This window comes from Phoenix dactylifera, chromosome 3 (assembly GCF_051530095.1).
Source record: "Phoenix dactylifera cultivar Ajwa chromosome 3, Ajwa_hap1_PhDact_Kaust_v1.1, whole genome shotgun sequence".
NCBI lineage: Eukaryota > Viridiplantae > Streptophyta > Magnoliopsida > Arecales > Arecaceae > Phoenix > Phoenix dactylifera.
This window is the reverse complement of record NC_143192.1, coordinates 48,694,173-48,719,189: the sequence shown is the minus strand read 5'-3', so window position 1 is coordinate 48,719,189 and position 25,017 is coordinate 48,694,173. Positions and strand designations below refer to the sequence as shown.

Genomic DNA, 25,017 nt, shown 5'->3' with positions numbered 1-25,017 from the left:
TTGGTGCATTCTGTAATGAGTTTTTCAAAGTGAAAGGGATTCCATCTGCAATGACCACATGCTTCGGTTCAAGAAAAAAACAGAAGCTTTGTTTGTATGCTGATATGCCATCTCACCATACCGTACTTAAAATCATTTTCTAGAAGAATGATTGAAACATGATAAGAAAAATTCAGCATATGATGATACTTTTTTTCTCTGCAAGCAAACATCTTTGCTTTTTGCGAGGAGATCAACTTAAATATCTTGAAGTGCAGCAATGTTTGGTGACAAACCATGTGGTTGGTCAAAGCTCATGGGCGTGATTTATACTTAGATATAGGAATTCTCATGGAGGTTTTCTGTCCTTCAGGAACACAGTGCTGTAAACTACAATGAATCATACAGGGCTCTACCGTTTGACAGATCAACTTCAAACGCTTGACTTATACGACTTATTATATAATTAAAAAAGAAGAAGAAGAAGAAGAAGAAGTAGAAAGGTTGGGATTTGTGCCCATAAGCTGGTTTTAGTCAGAAAAGTCTTGCCCAATTCATTAGACCCATGAGCTGGTTTTGGTCTATATTTGGCCACATTCTCACCATCTAAGATTGTATGAATTTTCTTTTGAGAAGTTGCAAGGAAGATTCTTGTCAAGAAAAAAATGTTGCAAGAAAAACCCTCTCACCTCAAAATCCCTTCTTATATACTGGTCTTCGATTCGCCTCGAATCGAGAATGTTGATCCGGACCTAGCCAGACCTAACTCAAGTTACTTTCTCATGTCGGTGTGTGTTGCTGCAATTGAACCAATGCAGGTGGGTGCAAGTTAGCATCGTTTGCAACAGATTGGTTGCAATTTATTCTGGTTCATGCATGGCTCATTGCATATAATCTATTTTAATATTTGGTTACGTATAATGTAGGATTTGTTCTTTATATTAAAAGCTTGATTTAGAAGTAGATAACCGTATGCAGGAATGGAGATTGAGAAGACTTCCAAACCAACATGACATTGTCACACATAAAAAGATACATGATTAGGTAGAGGGTTCTCAAAAAGATTAGAGACGCAAATGATGCCCAGTCATGGTGGAAGAAACAAAACTCCTTTTAGAGACCAAAGGATTTCTTGGGTTCACCAATTTAGTCATCACACCCACTGGAGGTGGGGAAAACCATCTCACAACTGAACCCAATATTTTTAAATAGTTAAAACTTCTTTTTTTTTTTTTTGGATGAATCAATTTAAGGCAGTTTGACTACAATTAACATGATTTCCCATTGTTTTTCGCAATTCGGCGTAGAAATACCATATAAATAACAAAAAAATTTAAACTATATACAAATATATTTTAAGAGGATTAGATATATATAATCGCACTTTCTCGAGAGCCTGAATCTATATTTTAAATTTTTGACACGCAATTTATAATAGAACAACTTTATACTATTGCATCAAGATTTTTTTTTTTTTTTTTATTTCTCGTAGGCAAGAACCTTGAACCTAGGAAGGATAAAAGAGGGAATAAAAGAATATATTGCTTGACAATATCTTAGAACGCAAGAGTCTATTTTGAGTAGAGCGCAGGTGGCCAGCTCCGCTCATCACGGCAGGCGTAGCGGTTTAACTCGTGGTTTGCCAACTCATACTCTTGACTTAAGCCAAATCATGCACGACGCACGTTAAATTACCAAATCATGCACGGCTTTTTTTTTTCCAAACGTGTTACGTGTGACAGGGTGGAGATGTCGACAAGTTAGAGAGCATTTTGTGTTCTTCTGAGGTTGAGCTAAACACCAACACATGATCCTTGGCAGGCAACGTGCAAGTCGCTCTTCCCATCAGTTATTTTTTTAACATGTAAGCTGATAATACTTTAGATGTCGGCTGATGCACTCTTAACATATTTACCATATTTTTTTTTCTTTGATATCATTAGAAAAGATTTAGTTAATATACATCAGAATCGATGTTTTTCGAATGCTACTTAATTTGTCTTATATATTTTCGCTTATGTAGTGATATTTTGGCCATGAAATTGACATTTTAATAATTTTAAGCATTGGACTATGTTGTTGTTGAGATATGAGCTGATTCGAGTAGAGAGATGAAGAGATGGCTGGAAAGATTTGAGATCCTGTCGCACGAGTTGAGGAGGGTCGATAAGTATGGTCCGAAACAAGAAGAAAGTCTACTTGTCGGAAAATATTCGGCAAGTTCGATGCTTAAGTTAGGCTAAGATGGCAAAAGTATTCGTTGTTCTGATGCAAACGGTCAACAACAAAAGGTGGCAAAAGTCCGTCTACCCTTTTAATGCACGAAATATTATTTTCAGAGTAACATTTAGTTTGAGAGGCATATGATGTGCAATGTAGACTATTTCCTACCAAATCAAGGGTGAATTAATGTGAGTCTTTTTTAGTGTGGTGTAGAAATAGCGATGTTGTACTACCCTATACGGGGTTCTATAAGCTCCATTGCTCATATCATAGCTATTCATTTTTGTAAGGGTGCACTAAGATAAGTGCTTAACGAATGAGGCCCATAGAAACGAACAGTTGTGATTGGCTATGTACACGGCTATTTGGTGCATGCAGTGTAGAGTATAATTTCTCGCTTATGAGGGCTCGGCATCACCAACTCTTGGATCCAAGAAATTGACTTAGGTTGATGTCGCATATGGATATTGGTGCATCACCTTGGCCGCACTTTCGAAGTATAATTTTTAGGTTGTGCATTTGTTTGATATTGAAAAAAAAGAGAGGAGAAATTATATTAAAAAAGAGTAAGAAAATCGCAAAAAACACATCATTGTTTCTTTTTTCCTTTACTGCCTTCTTTGGTATTTATACTCAAACTAGCTTTGTTATTTCCGCTAGGACCACATTAAACGTATCTCCTAAATTAATTGGTGGTTGATAATAGATTTTATTGTTGCTTCCAGAGATGGAGATGGTTAGTTAATGCTCCCAATGTTAAAAGCTGAAAAAAAGTACGTCAACACAAAGGGGCCCTGCTCTAGCTTTGATATTTCCCTCACACTCACCTTAGACATCATCACAACTTCACTACAAGCGAGGGCTTACACTCACATTCACCTTAGTCCATTGTGAGTTGATGAATGCAACTGGCCTTTCATCAAAGGCATCCACTACTGTTCGAACTCATCAAATTCAAGAACTCAAGCGTGCTCTAACAAGAATCCTTATTAAATATCAACCATAGCCAAGGAGGCATAATTCTGGTGTAGGATTGCAGCAAAAATTTCCACAGAAATAGAGTAGCATAATTGCAAAGCCTAATGAATCTTGAAGCATGTTTTATCGTTCACATTTTAATAAAAAGCACTTGGGATTGAGGATTATAGATTAACCTAAAAAATGGTCGACAGTTTAACTCATAGTCGAAAACCAAATCAAAACCTTAGAAGTCTGCAAAACAGACTGCTGGTATGAAGCAGAATATGTCAAACAATACAAATTAATAGTCCCTTGTTAGTGACCAGACAATTTTTTTTTGATATTCCAAAACTTTAGTGAGGGAGACAAAACTCCACTAGCCCACAGAACATTTCTGATTTTCTTTGAGGCAAATTTCAAAATACATCATTAAAAATATCAAAATATCAAATTTCAAAGCTTTAGTGAAGGATCCTTGAACAGAACTTCTTCAATATATTTCGTAAATTCTTTTTATTGCTGGCAATTTGCATACAAGTTGTTTGTCATCATCATCGTCTTCTTCTTGTCCTCCTTCTTTGGATGCGAGCCATGCGAGTTTTTCAATCATGTCATCTATTTTCAAATGGATGCATATTAGCAAGAAAGCATTATTAAAAGAAATTCAAGGACAAATGCAGAAGAGTTTCCACTTAATCAGATGATCACTCGGAAGCTAGACTTTGAGTTGCGTTCAGGAAATGATATTTCGAAGTCAAGAGTTTCCATTTAGTGATGAGGTGGAAGCACAGAAACTGAATTCCGAATTTGAATTGTGTTTTACCTTTAGGATCCTCAGACTGTTATCAAGATTCTTTCTGATTATGTTTTGTTTTTTCCCATTCAAAAAATAGCTAATAAATGTTTGACATTACTATGTGTGCTCTTAATCCAGGGAAAAAAAATGAAGCAAATTAAAAGATATATAGACCACTTACCATAAAGAATTATTTTACTCCTCAATTTTGATATTATTTCTATTATTTACCCCCTATATGGTGAGCTTTGAATGATTAGATCCGATTGGAGCTGGACATGCGCTGGCTTTCAAGGAAGACAATACAGATTGATTGCACCTAAGATTTTTTTTTTTGTTTTTGTTGTTTTTTCCTAAGAATGAAGGTACGTGAATAATAGAAATGGCATCCATGTTAGCTCTCCATGCCACGTGTATGATACGAATCTAGAGTGAGCACATTGAGGCGAAAAAGGTAAAAAAAAAGACATCAATTCGTTATTTTCACTGCGAAATGAGGAACCAGCAAAGATACTGAAATTTAACCAAGGATACCAGCGGTTACTTCTTAGATCGCAAAAGTATTAATTGTCGGATGCAAACGGTCAACAACAAAAGGAATTCGCCACGAGTCTGGTTTTGTAAGAGTTTAAGTCCGTTTACCCTTTCAAAGTACCAAACATTATTTTCAGAGTAACACTCAGTTTGAGAGGCATATGATCCGGAATGTGGACGATTTCCTACCAAATCAAGGGTGAATCAATGTGAGTCTTTTTCAGTGTGGCATAGAGACCGTGATGTTGTACCCTACACGTAGTCACCGATTCTATAAGCTCCATTCATCAAGTGCTCATATCATAGCCATTCATTTTTGTAGGAGTGCACCAAGATAAGCGCTTGACGAACACGTGCACGAGTATTTGGTGCATGCAGTGTAAAGTATTGTAACGGCCATAATTAGGACTTAATCTAGATGATAATTATTAGCAAATTAAAAGAAAAATAAAGTGCTTACATCAATAGAAATCCAGCAATAACATTAGAAACCTCGTGCTTGCTCCATGGTTTGCATGTCAATGTACCCTTGTTTCACGTTCCACTTGATAATTAGGAAGATTAATCGATAACAATATGGGAGCTTGTCTGCTGCTTAAGCGACAGCCTTACCTAAGGCGGCCTTGTTAACCGGAATTCAGTCTGACTACTGGATCTGAATTCCGGATCCAGTTAGATTTCGGCCAACCATGTCTCGGAAACAATAATAAATCAGAAGTATGTTAATGATTTATGATGTCAGGTTCTTTAAATTATGCAAGATTATGTTCAAATGGATGAAGAAAGGAAGGGGAGGCCAGACACCAAAACGGGGTTATCATTTAGACACAAGCCAATAATCTCGCGCTTGGATCCAAAAATTGACGCAAGCCAAGTCAAACAAACCATTGAGAAACCATCTGGAAATTATGAGAAAACTAGCGACAGCTACCATTTTCTCATGCTTGCTCTTTTACCCGTCTCCCCTCCATGCCCAGGAAGCGTGCTTTTCTTAACAACTACTTATCATAGATGAAGTCCTCGTTACGTCTATAAAGAGAAGAGGAGAAGGGAGCTCCTACGAAAGCAAAGGGAAGGTCTGTAGAACCTCTGGAAGGTGGTTAATTCAATCAGCTCCGTAGAGGAGGCTTTCTTCATACAAAGCACCACTTTTTTGAGAAGAGGAAACAGAAAGCATCATGGACCTTCAATAACTACTGGTCTTATCATAGCATTTCCTAAACCATGAGCCCTCCCACTGACCATGGAGTCACGGGCCATGTCGCCACCCTTGTCATCGCATCTCTCCTGGTTTTGTCGATCACCTACTCATGCTTGTCGCCATCAACAGAATCAATGTCTTTCTTTCGACTCCAGCGCTCATCAAATGCAGTGAGTTCCTGTTTTTTCTTTTTTTTGGTTGATGAATTAAATTCTTGTTTTTTTTTTTAGTTGATCATTTTTTGTTGGATGAGTTTGGTTTTCTTTCAAGCATACAAATCCAATGTTTGATGGTCTCTGCAACCGTAAAACAGAGGAGAAGCAATATTGCATCTTTGGCACCATCTGTGTAACAGACCTCTTCTCTCTCCCTTTACGGCCTTGTAAATTCTGCTCTTCCTATCCATTATAAATATCATTTCTGAACTGAATAAAGTTGGGGGAAGGTCTTTCTTTCCTCGCCATTATATCAACAAAAAAACAGGAAAAAAAATCGACGTATAGAGTCATGCCTTCTATGTTTCTTTCTTTTTGAGAAAAATGAGAATAGCAGTGAGAATACCAACTAATAGATAGCTTTTGAACAAAATAATTTAGGCACTTGGTGACTTCTGATTTCTCGGCGAAAAAAAATTACATGGCTTGAATACTTGGGAAACAACAGCATCAAAATTCCAGTTTAGAACCTCATAAGATGTGGAGGGATGCAATCAATGGGTCATGATCCAGTTTGCCATAGTAGATTGCTATTCTTCTCCAAACGAAGTAAGAATTCTCCAAACTGGACCATAGATTGTGGCTTCTGGTCCTTGGGGAAAGGGGTAGTTGGTTTGGTATTCAATTATTTCAATAAAAGATAAAATAAAGACTTACATAACGTTACTTCTTCCTTGAAATGTGGTTTATTGGTGTCAATCTTGCATCACCGACCCTTGGCGTGCCTACTTTGTCAGCTTGCTTTCATTTGACCGCTTGTCCTTTGCAAACTCGTATGCCTTCGATTCGCTCACGTTTTTATATTAGCCGACTTCTAGCTATGTCATCTTCTGGCCCACGAAAGCTCCATCACCCGCAATGCATGGGGATGATTTGACGCAGAAGGGGAAGGAGAACTCATACATCAACTCTTACAGATATTTTAATATCTTATTTAGTATGAACTTCTGTTGTTTCTATTTCCTGGAAAGAAAGGAGCATCAAGAGGAGCAGACTTGTTAAAAATTGGAGTGTCTTCATGATGGGTTTGGACAGCTTGAGGAGGTTTCTTATGCAACAGTAGAGACTCCCTCAGGACAAATCTAAATAGTTCATTCATCCCCTTGACAACATATAATTTGAGGTTCATAGTTCATTTGAGGGTTCTGTTTTTAAAGCAGAACAAAAAATACTGTAAAGGTTCATAGCTCATTCCCTTGACAATACATAATGATCCAATATAAACTCTCTCAGGACAAATCTAAATAGTTCATAGTTTCATACATTATTTCTCATGAGCTTCCCTGTATGCGAGCAGACAGAAGTTGTGCCTAAAGATGAACTAGAAGCAGCTTTGGAGAGAGCTTCCATGGTGAATAAGACCGTGATTATTGCGGTTTTAAATAAGGCATATGTGGAGGAGAATGGCATGCTAGATCTCTTCCTTCAGAGCTTGCGGGAAGGGGAGGACACCGAGTTCTTGATCGGACACTTCCTTTTTGTTGCAGTCGATCAAACTGCCTTCAACAAGTGCAGGGCCCTGGAACTCCACTGCCACCAGCTCGACACAGATGGTGCCGACTTCTCCAAAGAGGTGTTTTACATGTCTGAGAATTTCATAAATATGATGTGGCAAAGAACTCTCTTCCTTGGGGACATTCTCCGTCGTGGGTACAGCTTCATCTTCACTGTAAGTCAAAATACAGAACCAGATCTTCAATTCAAATGCTTTTCTGATTCAGACAACTAATTTTTAAACACATCACCATTTAGATGCCTGTATCATCATGTTATGATCTAAAATTCAAATTCCACAACTTCATTACTGTTTTCAGTATTAAATCTTCTGAAAAATTATTTGTTAATAGCAAAAGAATCTCGTAAGATATGATATCTAGTACTTCTTTGGCTCATTTGTTGGGATAGGAACCTGAAACTTTTTGAATCCAAGTCTATGACCATGGATGGAGATCAGTTTGGTTCCTCTTGGATCACCTTGATCAAGGAATCTTATTGAGAAATGGTTTTCAGACTAGAGTACTAAGTTGGCTGGCTATCTCCTATCCATTCACTATGATGTTTCTTTTGTTCCTCTTCCCTGACCCCTGTTGGGACATCTTTTATTTGTTTTCTTTACTTCTTTTTTGTTGTAATTTTTCATCATCTTAATAAATGGATGATGGGGCTCCCATTCTTTACACACACACACACATGTATATATATATGTATATATATGTATGTATATGTATGTATATGTATGTAGATGTATGTATATGTATATGTATGTATATGTATGTATATGTATGTGTATATGTGTGTGTATATATATATATGTATGTATGTATGTATGTGTGTGTGTGTATATGTATGTATGTATGTATGTATGTATGTATGTATATGTATGTATGTATGTATGTATGTATGTATGTATGTATATGTATGTATGTATGCATATGTATGTATGCATGTATGTATGGATATATGTATGCATGTATGTATGGATATATGTATGCATGTATGTATGGATATATGTATGCATGTATGTATGTATCTGTGTATCTCTGTATATGTGTATATGTATACATGTATAAGAATCTATGAACTGATTAGTAAGCAATGACAAGTAAAAATTTCAACGTGAAAGCAGTATGGACTCTGTCCATAGCCACTGAGATTCACTTATTTTGGTTGTCATATTAGTACGTATTTTATGTTATATAATTTTGTAGAGTATAAGAAATGAAAACTTGCAATTCACTAGAAATTGCTAAATTTCAACCTAACATTTCTTTTGTGAAAAAGTTAAATATTATTATATTTTTGAAAGCATTCTCAATTAATCCTGTTTTATCAAAGTAATCAAAATCAATATCAAAGTTTTAATCAACCAAATTGAATGATCAAAATATTCTACAACCTAATAGTAATAGCTGATTGTTAATTGGGTCAAATTTAGATCGGCAAACACCTTACAAGTCACTCCTTCATAGTCAAAAAAAATCACCCTCCCAAAACAACAAACAGGAGTGAAAGAGCTTCTTACCTTTCCTTTCTGCTATCAGGATATGGACGTGATGTGGCTGAGAAACCCATTTGCCCAGTTAAGTTATGATGGAGAGGACATGCAAATAAGCTGTGACTTTTACAATGGCCGGCCATTGGATGATTCCAATTTCATTAACACTGGCTTCTACTTTGTGGCATCAAACAACAGAACCATTACACTATTTGATGAATGGCATGCATCAAGGAACAACTCTGCAGGCATGAAAGAACAAGATGTACTGGCTCGGATGAAATCTCACGGTGTATTTAGGCAGTTGGGCATGAAAGTGAGATTCTTAGACACAGCATACTTTAGTGGGTTCTGTCAAGATAGCAAGGATTTCAGCAAAGTGACCACAGTGCATGCAAATTGTTGCTGTAGTGTGAAAGCCAAGCTCATTGATCTGAAAGCTGTCCTTGAAGCCTGGAAGACATTTAATGGCACATCGAGAGTCACATGGCCTGAACGCAAGGCATGCACAGGGAAGGTGAGCATTAAAAAAAAATCATTTTCCATGAATCAACATGCAATATAGGCACTTCAAGGAAATTTCAGCATATATTTTATAGCTAAACATCTTAAAAATTCACATTATTGCAAGTTAGAGATTTTCAAATAAAAATGATGACAGCTTCTCTGAGCTCATGTCCCTTAATGTTTTTTGTGGTCAGACAAATGCTGCCCGCAAAGATAAGCTCGAAACAGCTTTACAGGAAGCTTCCATGGCAAACAAGACCCTGATAATTGCCATAATAAACAAGAAATATGTGGAGAAGAATGGCATGCTAGACCTCTTCCTTCAAAGTTTACAAGAAGGGGAGGGCACCAAGTACTTGATCAGACATCTCCTTCTTGTGGCAGTGGATCAGACAGCCTTCAACCGGTGCCAGCTCCTAAAACTCCACTGCTACCAACTTGTCACAAAGGGCACTGATTTCTCCAAAGAGCAGTTTTTCATGTCTGATGGCTTCATCAAAATGATGTGGCAAAGAACTCTCCTCCTTGGGGACATTCTCCGTCGTGGGTACAACTTCATCTTCACGGTAAGTCAAAAAAACAACAGATATACAACAGTTTGCGAACTCAAACAATTTTTTGGTTCAGGGAAAAAATAGTTGATCAAATCATCATTTTATGGTCTATAATTCAAATTCTAGGACTTGGTTCCTGTAAAACACATATAATTTACTAAATCTTCTGGTACGTCACCTTTTTATACTAAATTCAACTCTCTTGAGGCATAACATCTCCGAACCGAGTATAAAACTTTCAATTTGAAGGCATCATTGACTCGCCCATGGTTACTGAGATTCACTTATTTTGGTTGCATATTAGTATCTATATCGCATTTTCTAGTTTTGTAGAGTATGAAAAATAAAATCTTGCTAAAATTCAACATAAACCATATTATTTTGTGAGGGAAATAAATTAATGTTGTTGTACCTTTTAAAGCATTCTCAATTGATCAAGTAAATATCAAACGGTATTAAAGTTTCGCTCAACCAAAGTTAAATGGTCAAAATATGCTATAATTGAACAGTAATAAACGATTACTGATGGGGTCATATATAAATCAGAAAATGTGTTACAAAGTCATCGCTTCCCAGTCAAAAAAGTTAAACTTGGCCAAAATAATTCCAATCCTTAGAAAACAAGAAATGATGATGAAGTTGTTCTTACCTCTCCTCTCTGCTGTCAGGATATGGACGTGATGTGGCTGAGAAATCCATTTGCCAAGTTAAATCATGATGGAGAAGACATGCAAATAAGTTGTGATTTTTACAATGGCCGGCCATTGGATGATTCCAATTTCATTAACACTGGCTTCTACTTTGTGGCATCAAACAACAGAACCATTGCACTATTTGATGAATGGTATGCATCAAGGAATAACTCAGCAGGCATGAAAGAACAAGATGTGCTGGCTCAGATGAAATCTCAGGGTGCATTTAGGCGGTTGGGCATGAAAGTTAGGTTCTTAGACACAACATACTTTAGTGGGTTCTGTCACGATAGCAAGGATTTCCGAAAAGTGACCACAGTACATGCAAATTGTTGCTGTGGTGTGAAAACCAAGCTCATTGACCTGAAGGCTGTTCTTCAAGTCTGGAAGGAATCTAAGGGCATATTGAATGTCACAATGCCTGAACACAAGGCATGCACTGGGAAGGTAAGAATTAAAATGAACAAAATAAGCAATGTAGGTTCTGGTACTTACTATAGATTAGAAAGTAATCCTACAAACTTATGTTGGTTGTGTTTGTAGCAAGGTCCACCGTACCGGTACCGATCGGTGTACCGGTGGCAGCCTAGACTGGTACGTACCGGTTCCGCACTGGTCCGTACCGGTCATGTACCGGTACGGCAGTCATATTGGCCAGTTTTCTAATAAAAACTTCTGGTACCGGATCCCATGTTGATCTGGTACCGGTCCCAGCCTGGACCGGTTCGTACTGGCCGGTACGGCATATCCTGGTTTGTAGCATATGGAAATGCTAATGGTTATAGTTATTTGATGGTTAAACATCTTAAAATGTCAATTGTTGCAATATAGAAAGTTTACAATAAGAAAAAAATCATACCTTTCCTGAGCTCATGCACCTTATTGTTGTTTATGGTCAGATAGATATTGCCTCCAAAGATGAGCTAGAAACAACTTTACAGGAGGCTTCCATGCCAAACAAGAACCTGATCATAGCAGTATTAAACAAGGCATACATGGAGGAGAATGGCATGCTAGATCTCTTCCTTCAGAGCTTGCGAGAAGGGGAGGACACCAAGTTCTTGATCAGACACCTCCTTCTTGTAGCAGTTGATCAGGCAGCCTTCAACCGGTGCAAGCTCCTAAAACTCCATTGCTACAGGCTTGTCATAAAGAGCACCGATTTCTCTGGAGAGCTGATGTACATGAACGATGGCTTCATCAAAATGATGTGGCAGAGAATTGCCTTCCTCAGAGATGTTCTAAAGCATGGATACAGCTTCATTTTCACGGTAGGCTCAAAAAAATGGATGACAGAAGAGGGTGCCCAAATCTGGCAGCCCACATTTAATTAAAATTGCAGTTAATAACCTTATAGGCTTAAAATTACATAAATTTTATTGTTTTTCCAATTTTAACTAAATACAGCTAAAGCTTGTCGAACTTTTTTGTTCAATCAGTCGACCATTTCTAAATGGTCATAAAACCTTAAAAGCTTATTGCGTATAACAGCTGAAGAAGATTAACATCATTTAAAAAAAAGAAGGAAAAAAAGAAAAGAAAAGAAAACTTTCTTTAAAAAATCAGAGAAGATTATGCATAATTTCTTTCTCTTACCATTTCTTTCTATTATCAGGATATGGATGTCATGTGGCTGCGAAATCCATTCACAAAAATGAACCACGATGGAGATGACCTGCAGATAAGCTGTGATGCATACAATGGTGAGCCACAGAATGATTCCAACCCCATCAACACTGGCTTTTACTATGTCGCCTCAAATAACAAAACCATTGCATTATTTGATGCATGGCATGCATCAAGTATTAACTCAGCAGGCATGAAAGACCAAGATGTGTTGTCTACTATGAAATCTAAAGGTATATTTAAACAATTGGGATTGAAAGTGAGATTCCTAGACACCCTGTACTTCAGTGGGTTCTGTCAAGACAGCAGGGATTTTAAAGAAGTGACCACTGTGCATGCAAATTGCTGCCGCAGTGTGAAGGCAAAGCTTGCTGATCTGACAGCCGTCCTCAAAGTTTGGAAGAGTTTTAATGGCACAACAATGGTCAGGTGGCCTGAACACAAGGCATGTGCTGCATCGTGGATAGAAGACATCAGAATCTAGCTTCCACACTCAGCATCCTGCTTCCTTTTTTTCCCTAATACCGAACATCTAGGAGCATTGATATCATAGGCAGGTACAAATTCACTCTAAAGTTATTTGGCAGTGAACATACAAAAGATTAGCAGTCTCCCAGTGTAGAGTTACTTCCATTTTGTCCTTCAATAGAGTTGAGTCTTTTGAATCATTAACTGCTTCAGGAAACATAATAAGGCAGCATCAGCATATTTTTGCTGTCTTACTATCTGCCTGGACTAAAAAGAATCGCATCTTGAAAATCTCAGATTTTTGTGCACGAAGCTGAAATGACCGAGGTGCCTTGGACATTTCCTAAATTTTTTTTCATGAGAGGGAAAAGAGCCCAGTTTGCCACTGATTTAGCTTGTCAAAGGACAAATTAACCTAACCGGCAATCGTAAAGTAATATGAGTAGATATTAGTTGCATGTGAACAATGCATGTGTTGCTTCAGACTGTAAATTTAAACCTATACCCATCAAAGGTGTGCAGAAAAGGATGGAGATTTCAAAATAGCATTGTAGAGGCATGCGAAAACAAAGTCCAAGAATGGGATATTTTTCCTTTACAATTCTTAGGGAATTTGGGGCTCTACCATGTGAAAGTTAACCTTTGTAAAGTACCCTAACTCAAATTGGCAATTACCCCTATAGACTAGGAGGTATTTGTTTAATATTGTGACAAAGGATGTGATCAGTATATTTATGTACCAACCAACAAAATCATTGTTGCAAATTATTAATACCTAATTTAACAAAAGCAGAAGATGAATCAGCCTGTAAAAGGAGTTGTATTGTTCTAATGATCCTGCTTGCAGGACTCATCCTTTTCTCCTTATTTCATTTCTTTCTTTGTAACCCTCTTCATCACTTTAATAAAAAACTTTAGGGACTTTGTGCCTATTGTTCCCTCAAAAAAAAATTTGGAAATCTCAAAAGCTACTAAGGAACAACAATAAGGATGCAACAACTCAAGATCATAAATGCCTGAGGTAATCATAAATGATGATGTAAAATTTTAATTAAAGTGAATATAATGGTATTCATAAAGAAGTCCTAACCTGCAAAAAGAATATAAAGCTTACCATAAGTCTCAGCATTAAATGAAGAGCTTATTCAAAACAAGGTACTTGACTGATAAGCTTGCAGAGGTTGGAACCATCTCGAGAATACTTATCATCAACTTCAGAAAAACACTGATTCCCTCTTGGGTCACAAAACCATAAAACCCCAGGTATATCTTCTCCATCAGAAATGCTAGCATCTGATATTCATTCATCAGTTCCAATTATTATGCAGGCAAAAAAAGGAAAGAAAAAAAAAAAGATAAGCAAATAGATGAAACGACAGCAGCACAAAGTGATTAGAAAGTATGGTGGAAATGTGGACAGGAGACAACATGGTACAAGAGCATTACTAGTGCAGAAAACAAACACAGATCATACGACTTGATCAAATGAAACCTGAGATTTTTCTGCACTGTAAACTGTAACAGCTAAATGAAAACGACTTCTCAATAAGAGTCTAAAGCATAAAAGAAAAGAATGACTCGAGTTCCTCTTACAAACTATCTATCCGAAAGTGCGAACTCGGAGAGCAACAGAGACATTGCTATAACCTCACAATCTACAAGCTTAAGTAAACTTGCAGTCTTTCCATCAAAAAAAAAAAAAGTAAACTTGCAGTCATACCTGGAAACTTAGAGCAAGATCAAAACGTATGTTTTCATCTAAATCAACAAGCTCCAAAAAGGTAATTTTTTTTCCTTCCATAAAAATGGTGGCAATCCGGGAAAAGAAAAAAGCCAAAATCTAAGCTTGCTTAGTGGTTCCACATCAGAATTGACCTAGCTCTCCAAGTCTTCTAGAAATATTCGGGCTCGTAAAAGAAGAAATCTTGAACCCTTGATTCGAATCAGGGAAAATCAAGGGGATCGAGGAGAAAGAATAGGTGTAGAAAAGGAACGGAGCAGAATGAATCAAACCTATAATGATTGCACTGAGGGCATTCTTTGGTACAAATTGCACTGAGAGCGATCGAGGATGATAAGGACGACGCCGTCGGAGTAGTTTATTCCGCAATAAGTAGGAGAAAAAAATTTATTTCTTAAAAATTATCTACTTCGAACACATATTTTTTGATATATTTTAGTGGAATAACCAATCATAAAATACTATCTGATATTGTTATTACTATATTGATTGATATTTTATATCTTGTTTTTCAAAAATTACTCAAATATTAGGATAATATATTGCTTAAAATTTTTACTTCAATATTTTGTCCAGCTAAAAGATTATTTCCATAATAAAATGGTGTCGATCACCCACCCGAACGGCCCAAGAGATCTTTTAAAAACTTGGACTATTTACATCAAAAAACCTTCTGTTGTTTAAAGAGATCATCCACTACGTCAATATGGGGACTCAGTTGGAAATCTCTCTGAGGCCGTGTCCACGTAGCCACATGGTGATTAGTTCATGAAACAAAAGTCCGCTTAGATCTCCATTTAGTCCTAATGACCACATGGTCCCTCTTTGATGCAGACAAGGCCTGGTTAGGTTTACTTCCACTCTTACAAATCCAGCGAGATTTGTTCGCAAGTAGGTATTTGGTTGAATTTTTTAACCAAATACCTAGCTACTTAAGAAAGTTAGGCAGAGCTGCCACCTGACTTGCAGGTTTCGGTTTGTTCATTGATTTGCATGTGGATTCTTTGACGACTCAGAAGCTGTCTTTACTGTTGAAGATGGATGCTGCTAGTTTTTGTTCATTTCATTTTTAGAGTTTAGTTTTTTATTATTCTTTTCTTCTTTCTCTTTGTACCCAAAAAAAAAAAAAAAAAAAAGTTAGGCAGAGCTAGGTTTCTCTATTGTCTCATAGAGATAAAAGAAAAAAAAAAGTCTATGAATATCCTGGATGGAGCACATCTTAAGGACAATGAAAATGAGACCAATAACCCGAATAGATTCATAATAAATCTTGATCATAATGGATTAATATTCTATTGTAAATTTAGGAACCACTAAGAATATTGGTCAACATCATGAGATGCTATAATAGCTATCCATCGATGGTAAAAATTTTGTGGTAACCCTAGTAGTTTTTGATGGGTCCTCCTTCACCATTTAGTTTTCTTAAATAATGGTGAATATTTTTTGAATGATTAATAATATCTTTATCAAGCACTTTCATTTATTTACTTGTATCTCTATGAGTTATCTTTGGCGATGAGCTGTTAAGGAATAGTCCACATTGAAAGTGGTAGGGATGGGTTCGTGTGTCTATCAACTTGGATTTATCCTATTTTTTGACTGAAATCCTTTGTTATTAAGTGGAATTCAATTTGATTTTTAATGCATGTCATGCCTAATCTGGACTAGTTTGGCTCGAATTATTCAAGATATATTTTTTTGATATGCGCGAGAACCCATATGTGATCCACACTAATTTAAAACAAATGTACATCAAATGCAATATGAGACTTATAATATTCAAATTTCACCCGAAGACATGATATTTATTTAATAATAACATATGATAATAGTGACTTCACACTATTTGATACATGTTTGATTAGATGAAAGAATTTCTTAGAATAGGGTAGATATGGAGGAATAATAATAACACTTTTCAGAAGCATAGATGTTTTTTTTTTTTTTCCTTTTTCCGGTCCAAAGCATGGATGGTTTTAACTTGACTAATTATTGAAGATATAATTTTTGATACCCCTGAAATCCCTGCTTTCAATCGAGAATAATTTAAGACCGCTTGTACATTAGGTGCAACATGAGCTTTAACATTAGGCATGATATATTTTTATTGTCCAAAGCTCAACCTAATGTGATTCTCCTATAGACCAAGTACAAGACAGCATCTAGACCTGAAAACCCCAGTGAATCGGATCTGAATTTATCTATATTAGACTTTATCCTTAATCATTTCTATCCTTTCAAGTTGATTTTATATTAAAGTTTTAAAAATTCCATAACTAAAAATAGTTATTAGTTTTGGTTTGGCTAAAATTTTGATATCTTAATCTAATACGTGGGTCGAGAATCTCAACCTTTTCAAAAATTCATAGATTTCATTCTCACCTCGGATTAACTGAGATCTCGAATCCTCTCTTGATCTTAGTGATCCATCTACCCCAACCTTCAAAACTGCTCAAAGCTATTTCCACGGTGTTGCTGTAGTTGGGTGGTGCAGAAGGGCGAGCGAGCATCATTCATTTCAAACATTTTTAGCTTTTGCTTTCAAGTTCCAATACTAGTTCATGCCTAATAGACTAAAAATCAGGTTTAGGTGAACAACAATCTAACCATCACATTAATATAAAGATATCTTTCTTGTAGATAAGACCAACAATGTCTAAGATCCATTTGTTATCTAATGCAATGTATATATAGGGGTCCCACTCTCCCACCAATCAATTATAGATGTGTGAGGATCTATTCCACATTGGTTAATGCTCGGGTAAATCAAGAATCGAAATAATATCTTTTGGATGGGCTTCTAGATTGTGGAAAATATATTCTAAGTTTTTGTGGTGATCTAAAAGTTTTTTTTTTTTTTTTTTTATCTCTAAACGGAAGGCAGTTGAAAAACTAACGGTACTAAAATTCAGCCAAACTCTTGTACGGCACAAATTTCTCGGAGTCAGCGGGTGGCAGGAGAAGTATATCCCCTTCGTGACCCTTCACCACAATATGATTTATGGGATCCATGGCAAGGCAAAAAAAAAAACGAAACTTAATGAATCCCGGTAGGTTCTCGGATTGAGAGATGCGATAAAAGCAAGGTTTGTGAACATTTATGAGTCGCATGACTCAAAACTGATCACCGTTGGACGTTCTCTCTTCGCTTCTTCTCTCTTGCAGGTAACGCTCACATCCCCTTCAAGTTCTTTTTGTGGTGGCGAAGCGTAGCTGCAGTCTCCACGCCTCTCTCTCTCTCTGTCTCTCTCTCTCTCTCTCCGAGTGGCGGTATCTATCGCATTGCAGTCTTCCTGCCTTGTTCCTAGACGATGACCTTCTCCTCCGGTTGCGTCTCCGACCGCGCCGCCGCTCTCGTCGGCGCCGCCCTCCTCCTGGTTTCCATTGTCACGTATTCCTGTTTGTGGCCGCCGGCGGTGCCGATGGCATTCTTCCGATCCCAACGTGCCCAAAATGCGGTAAGTCTATCTCCTTGGTCCTACAGTTCATGCGTTCCTTTTTTTTTTTTTTCATCCTGTGCATCTCGTGAGATGGTCCGATCATCCAATGGAAAAAGAAATCGAAGAAAACATTTTTATTTTTATGTTTTTGTATTTTTTATTAAGCGGATTAAAGTAAACGCTCCTTCCTTTCTCTTCTTGCCGTTTCGAGTAAACTGCATAAATTTATCTAAAATAATAAATTAATGTGGGACTGTTTTGATGGGATTATGAGATATGGTTAATATACGTGTGGAAGTTTAAGAAGTTTTAGCAACCCATCCTTCGGTGCAGTTTAAAAGTCACATAAGAACTGAATTTGAGAGCAATAATGTCATCATAGAAGATGAATGCACGTCAACTCCCCAACTTGCTCCTGCAAAGTAAATGAAAAGATTATGGAGTCACCTTCATCTTTAACTTCTGGATAAAAATGGTACCTCGGGATTATGAGATCAAAGCATAAAAGCATGACATCGAACCACTTGGTGCATCTCGAAGGATGACCCAAGCTACACCGGAGCCAATTCCCAGATTCCAGTAATAATATATGAAAAAAAGAGAGCATATAATAGTTTATAATTTGGTCTTATAACAAAGCACAGTAATACAGTAGAAACTGTTTTGGAAGAAATCTTGACTGTCTGCGTAGAGCTCAAACACTGCCTTGTGTTTTATTTGGCCAGACAGTAAATGCCTCAAAGGATGAACTAGAAACAGTCTTGGAGAGAGCTTCCATGGGGAACAAGACCCTGATCGTAGCAGTACTGAACAAGGCATACGTGCAGGATAATGGCATGCTCGACCTCTTCCTCAGAAGCTTGCGAGAAGGGGAGGGCACTGAGTTCTTGATCAATCACCTTCTCCTCGCTGCAGTCGATCAGACAGCCTTCAACAGGTGCAGAGCCCTGGAACTCAATTGCTACCAGCTTGTGACTGAGGATGTCGATTTCTCCCAGGAGGTGCTTTACATGTCTGAGGATTTCATCAACATGATGTGGAGGCGAACTCTCTTTCTTGGAGACATTCTTCGGCGTGGCTACAGCTTCATCTTCACAGTAAGTTGTAGTGGAAGCACATACAGTTAAATTAATGACTTGGTCTCCATAACATCTAATGTTCCCCCCTTTTTTTTTGAGAATATGGTGGTAATTCGATACCACTCGAGTTTTAAACCTGAAACCAATCAGGTGGAGAGGAAGGCACCAGTTTTTGAATACATAGATTTGCGCTAGACATAATACTCCCAGGACTGATTGACAAGTAGAAAATTCATTGTGAAAGCAGAGTGTTCTTGGTTTTTGTATTCATAATTTATAGGTTTCTAGATTATAAGAAATTTATGAAACTTTATCATGTTTTTATGACTTATATAACATACTTGATTTATATAGTTTTGGTTAATCTAGACAGAATTTTGACAAAGCCAAAGTTGAGCAATCAAATTACTATAAGTTAAACAATGACATCTAATCGATGATTGGGTCACCATAGATCAGCAAAAACCTTAAGAGGTCACACCACTTTAGCTACTCCAAGTCCTCTGTCCTAAACCAAACTGGAGATTGTGATGCCACAGTTCTTACCTTCGCTGTCTGTTAACAGGATATGGATGTGATGTGGCTGAGAAGTCCATTTGCACAGTTGAATCATGATGGAGAAGACATGCAAATAAGTTGCGATCGATACAACGGCCGACCAATGGATGATTCCAACACCATCAATACAGGCTTCTACTTCGTGGCCTCAAATAACAAAACCATTGCACTCTTTGATGAATGGTATGCATTAAGAAGCAGCTATCAGGGCATGAAAGAACAAGATGTGCTGTACAAAATGAAGTCTGAAGGAGTTTTTAGGCGGTTGGGCATGAAAGTGAGGTTCTTAGACACTGCATACTTCAGTGGGTTCTGTGAAGACAGCAAGGATTTCAGAAAGGTGACTACGGTGCATGCAAATTGTTGCCGCAGTATAAGAGCCAAGCTCGCAGATCTGACGGCGATCCTAGAAGTCTGGAAAGCATTTAACGATACATCAAAGATCGCATGGCCTGAACACAAGGCATGCGCTGCGTCGTGGCAGGTAAGATTTAAGAACTAGACATATGAGGTTCCAGGACATACTGAAGACTTGCAAGTGATTCTAAATAGCAATATGAATAGTCTCTGTACCAAGATTATATGCTATGCAACCTGATTGAAGGAAAAAATCATTTGCCAGGAAACATTTAAAATTTGCAATTCAAAAACATTGCTCATATGGTGATAAACTTCTCATAGTTAGACATCCTAAAGATCCAGTGTTTATTTCTAACATCAACACAAGTCTGATGCACCTATTTGTTGTTTCTGTGCAGACAGAAGCTGTCTCCATAGATGAGCTAGAAACAGCTCTGCAAGAAGCTTCCATGGGAAACAAGACATTGATCATCAGTGTACTAAATCAGGCATATGTGGAGGAGAATGGCATGCTCGACCTCTTCCTTCGAAGCTTACGAGAAGGGGATGGCACCGAGTTTTTGATCGAACACCTCCTAATTGTGGCAGTTGATCAGATAGCGTTCAACCGGTGCAAGATCCTAAAGCTCCATTGCTACCAGCTTGCCACAGATGGTGTTGATTTCTCCAAGGAGCAGCTCTACATGTCTGATGGTTTCAATAATATGATGTGGCAAAGAATTCTTTTCCTTGGAGATGTTCTCAAGCGCGGATACAGCTTCATTTTCACAGTAAGTAGAGCAAACGAAGGAATAATGGAAGAGATGCAATTAAAAGTCAATTGGACTTCAAGATATGGCAATCCACATTTAAGCAAATCATTCTGTTTTTAATAGCATGATAGGCTCAATACATGTAGTAGACTAATTCTTTAACCAGACAGAGCTAAGACTTTTTCGAATGGTCGTAAAATCATGAGAGATCATTACTTCTCGGGAAAGAAGATCAAATAACAAATTATAACAAATCCATTCTGAAAAAAAAAATGGTGGGAGAGATTGCGTCTGATTTGTTTCTCTCATACCTTCCATCTAATGCTTTCAGGATATGGATGTCATGTGGCTGCGAAACCCATTTACAAAGTTGAACCATGATGATGAAGACTTGCAGATAAGCTGCGACAGATACAATGGCCAGCCGTTCGACGAGGCCAACCCCATCAACACTGGCTTCTATTTTGTGGCCTCAAATAACAAAACCATTGCACTATTTGATGCATGGTATGGATCAAGGAATAGCTCAGCAGGAATGAAAGACCAAGATGTGTTGTCTCTGATGAAATATAATGGTGCCTTTAAGCAGTTGGGCATGCAAGTGCGATTCCTAGACACCCTCTACTTTAGTGGGTTCTGTCAAGACAGCAAGGACTTCAAAGAAGTGATCACAGTGCATGCTAATTGCTGTCGCAGTGTGAAGGCGAAGCTTGCTGATCTGACAGCCATCCTCAATGTTTGGAAGAGCTTCGACGGCATCGGCACGGTTGGATGGCCTGTACACAAGAAATGCAGTAAGTCATGGAGAAAACAAATCACAGTTTAGGTTCTGCACCCAGAATCCTGGTTTTCTTCAATTTTTTTTTAAAAAAAAAAAAAATCTGCGACCAACGAAATCATAGGTAGGCATAAATTCATGTCAATGTACATACATTGGTAGTCTCTGTTCAAGTGTAGAGTTACTTCAGCCATGGAGAAAACAAATCACAGTTTAGGTTCTGCACCCAGAATCCTGGTTTTCTTCAAAAAAAAATTTAAAAAAAAAAATCTGCGACCCTCGAAATCATAGGTGGGCATAAATTCATGTCAATGTATTTAACAATGTACATACATTGGTAGCCTCTGTTCAAGTGTAGAGTTACTTCCACTTATTCTTTTGAGAAGAAGAGCCACTTCTAATTTGCTCTCCAGAAGAGTCCCCCAAATCATAGACTGCTTCAGGAAACAAAAGAAAGCAGTGTCAACTTGTTGGAATCTTACTGTCTCTATAGACTTACAAGGAACTACCTCTTGAGGACCTCGGCACCTTGCATATATATTTCCAGAACTTCATAAGAAGCAACATGGGGACTTTAGTCCAGTCCTTTTTCCTTTTTTTTAAAAAAAGAAGAAAGAGAAAAAAAGAGAGAAGAATCTCATGTAATCTGAATAAATGTCAGTTGGATAGGTCTACTATCTCAACCTAATTCACATCGGCAATAACAAATGTTTTCCTTCATCTTTTGCATGGCCCTTCCAATAATTAGCTCCTCAATTTAAATCCAAATAAGTCTTTGTGAGGTCTCTAAAAAGAGACATGTTAAGCTGGACCACGGGAGCTTCTAGTTGGTCTACATCTTATTCCATACTTGCCATTCTAATTGTTGCAACTTTACAAGAGAAAAAAAAAAAAATACAGCAATTGCAAATGCATGCATTCGAATGGAAAAGAAAAAAATAGCTGCAAACAACTTTCATGATCTAGATTGGGGTTCGACCTATCTAGATCAAATTATTGAACAATATATGCTTATCGGAATCTTGTATTTTGTATCAAGAAAATTCGCCAAGATCTTTGCCAAGAGTCAATTCATCTTATGCATAATTCGCTTTCTTTTATGATATCAACTGTTGGATCGCGCAATAACCATTTCGAAACCTGTGTAGAAGGATAGTTGGAGTACCATGAGATTCGTGTGGAACTCGATCCGGCAGTCGATGCCGTAAAAGAAGATCGATCATTCTTTTGCACAGAAGATATGTACAACCTTTCTCCAATGGTGTATTTCGCTCCACCAAGTTGACTTTGGACATTGCCCTCCCGAAATCATCAAAGTGGACTTATAGTTCCACTCTATTGAAAAAAAGTGCCAAACTGGTCCAATTGCACTTGAGCGGTCGCTTCAAGAATCAAATATGATAGAAATGATCATTTCTGGGAGAAGTGCGTTTCGGGTTACCTGCTCCTTAGCAATCAAAGTCATCCAAACATACCCAAAAAGAAATCTTAATCTTGTTTTAGTTTTAACTTAAAAACTATTTAGAATCATGATACTATAATCATCGATTGATTAGATAACATGTTAGAGATGCATTTGAACTTTAACAATGTAAATAATGGATATTGAGATGTTTTGATATATAAAAAATAGATTTATTTTATACTTGTAGATGGGAGCGGGTTGTGTCTTTTGGATTGATGGGAGACAAAATGAATCGTCCTATTCCAGCATGGAGTCACCCAATTTCGGCCGAGCAAACTCCAAAGCCGAGCCAGCCGAAGAGGCAGACCTCGATCCCGCCAATAGCCCGGCCGAAGAGGCCCCTCAAAGGCTGAGTCGACCTTCACTAGAGGCCCGGCCGACCTCAGCTCGCCAAAGGCCAGAGTCGACCTCGCTAAACGCATGTCGCGGCCTGCAAGCCTGCCCGACCTCGCCCGCAGCTATACCTGGCCACGTCATGATGCGCTAACCAAGGACCATACCCTGCCACGCTCGTCAAAGGACATACCCTGCCACACCTGTCAAGGGTCACATCCCGCCACATTCGCCGACGCGCTATCTCCAGCTATTGGCCCGCTGATCACATCTCAACCCGAGATTTCAGGTAACAGCCGTCACCCTTACCATATAAAAAGGGAGTAGGGAAGGCTCTCGGTAGGCTTTACAAGCTTTTATGAGCATTATTAAGCTTCTACAAGCTACTACAAGAGGCAATAAAAGGCACTAAAAAAGCTCTTCTCTCCACAAAAAAGATCCGACTAACTTAGCCATCGGAGGGTCTTCATCAGAATCTCTGGCCAAGGCTTTGTGCAGATACCCCGGAGCGCAGGGAGGTGGCCATCTTTCTCCTTTCCGGCCGGCGTCTTCTCAGAGGTACCTTGGAACACCGGAGGCAGCCCACTTTCTCCATCCCTGACCGGCGTCTCCTTGGCTCCCTGCTGGCGTGGTCGCCTTGGGGCCAGATTTCAACCACAACATAGATTATGTTTGTACATTGAATGGAGTTTTGACCAAAATCACTTGAGGAGGCTTGATCTTGCTGGCTCCTATAAGGCTTGGTATGTCCCAACTGATCAAAATAAAAAATCAAACAATTGGCCCTCTTGGATCACCCCTCCCCGCTCTATGCCAAGAAGTCCCATCTAATAGACGGCTGATCTTAATGCGATTTGTTTAATTTGTTTTTAACTTGGATTTATTAGCCGTATTTAGTGTTTAAAATACACTGAATATTTTCTAGAGGATTTTTTGAGTGGAATAAAAATGCAATGAATATTGATTGTATTGTATTTGGACTTATCTTATATATAGTTATAAAAAAATAAGTAATGTTTATATTGCAATGGAACTTTATTAGACCTCTTTTAAAACCTTGTTTCATATTTGGTTTTCAAAAAAAAAAAAAAAAAACTCTCTTGAACCAAAAATCAATAATTATTACATTAAAAATATTATTTGATGTAAAACTAAAATTTAGTTTAATTTGTTTGGTAGTTGGAGCCATTGGAGTTTGACCCAACTAATCATTGCCTTTCATTTAAAACTCCATCTAAATACCCCTCGTTTATGATCAATGACAATTGCAGCCTTGTTTAGTCCAAAATTTCACCCATATACGGGTGACGGGGTGGTAACGAAAAAGACAAGTACACTCTAGTGATAACAATGGACAACAGTTTGGTTGGTTATCCATGTCTTCCTAATTTCTTGACTTAAAAGATTGGTATCGTACTTCACATTTCAATGGTTATCAGGCTAAGCCAATCCTAAAGGTGTACATTAGATTCAAACCTCAATGATAATTGCAGCCACTAATAAATATTTGTCAACAATAATTGCCCCCACATGCTATTGCCATCATGGAGGTTTGATTTACTATGATATTTATTTTGCAGTTATCGATCCCCTTGGAACATTGGTCATGGTGGATGTTCATCTATTAGTATAATTTTAGAAATCACGTAACAATCTGCATTGCCTGTAATATTTTTCTTTCATAAACGTGATTATGTATCAATCTATATTCAACTTGTATGAATCAAAAATATTTTTCATTGTTAGTATGATCTTATA

The 25,017-nt window shown here is 37.7% G+C and overlaps 2 protein-coding genes and 2 long non-coding RNA genes across 5 annotated transcripts; 2 read left to right on the top strand and 2 right to left on the bottom strand.

Annotated features, from left to right (window-relative positions):
• The first annotated feature begins 5,474 nt into the window (after positions 1–5,474).
• On the top strand, positions 5,475–13,069 carry LOC103710771 (uncharacterized). The gene is made up of 7 exons (XM_008796651.6): positions 5,475–5,863; positions 7,206–7,577; positions 8,950–9,420; positions 9,605–9,976; positions 10,633–11,103; positions 11,556–11,927; positions 12,272–13,069. The coding sequence occupies exons 1-7, from the start codon at positions 5,717–5,719 to the stop codon at positions 12,764–12,766; spliced, it is 2,700 nt and encodes an 899-aa protein (XP_008794873.5). The 5' UTR covers positions 5,475–5,716; the 3' UTR covers positions 12,767–13,069.
• On the bottom strand, positions 7,023–9,071 carry LOC148714425 (uncharacterized). Its single transcript, XR_015976552.2, has 2 exons — positions 8,931–9,071; positions 7,023–7,575 (listed from the first exon to the last, which is right to left on the bottom strand). It is a non-coding gene; the product is annotated as an uncharacterized LOC148714425 (long non-coding RNA).
• LOC120106541 (uncharacterized) lies at positions 9,473–14,759 on the bottom strand. The gene is made up of 3 exons (XR_015976553.2): positions 14,471–14,759; positions 13,865–14,043; positions 9,473–11,831 (listed from the first exon to the last, which is right to left on the bottom strand). It is a non-coding gene; the product is annotated as an uncharacterized LOC120106541 (long non-coding RNA).
• Positions 14,760–16,977: 2,218 nt separating this feature from the next.
• LOC103710807 (uncharacterized) lies at positions 16,978–22,181 on the top strand. 2 transcript variants are annotated; one of them, XM_089929745.1, is made up of 6 exons: positions 17,426–17,544; positions 17,660–17,952; positions 18,660–19,031; positions 19,579–20,055; positions 20,330–20,701; positions 21,015–22,181. In XM_089929745.1, exons 2-6 carry the CDS (start codon positions 17,806–17,808, stop codon positions 21,507–21,509), a joined length of 1,863 nt encoding a protein of 620 aa, XP_089785871.1. In that variant the 5' UTR covers positions 17,426–17,544; positions 17,660–17,805; the 3' UTR covers positions 21,510–22,181. The 2 variants fall into 2 exon arrangements, with proteins under 2 accessions (XP_008794927.5, XP_089785871.1); XM_008796705.5 differs by having other exon boundaries at positions 16,978–17,952.
• Positions 22,182–25,017: the final 2,836 nt, after the last annotated feature.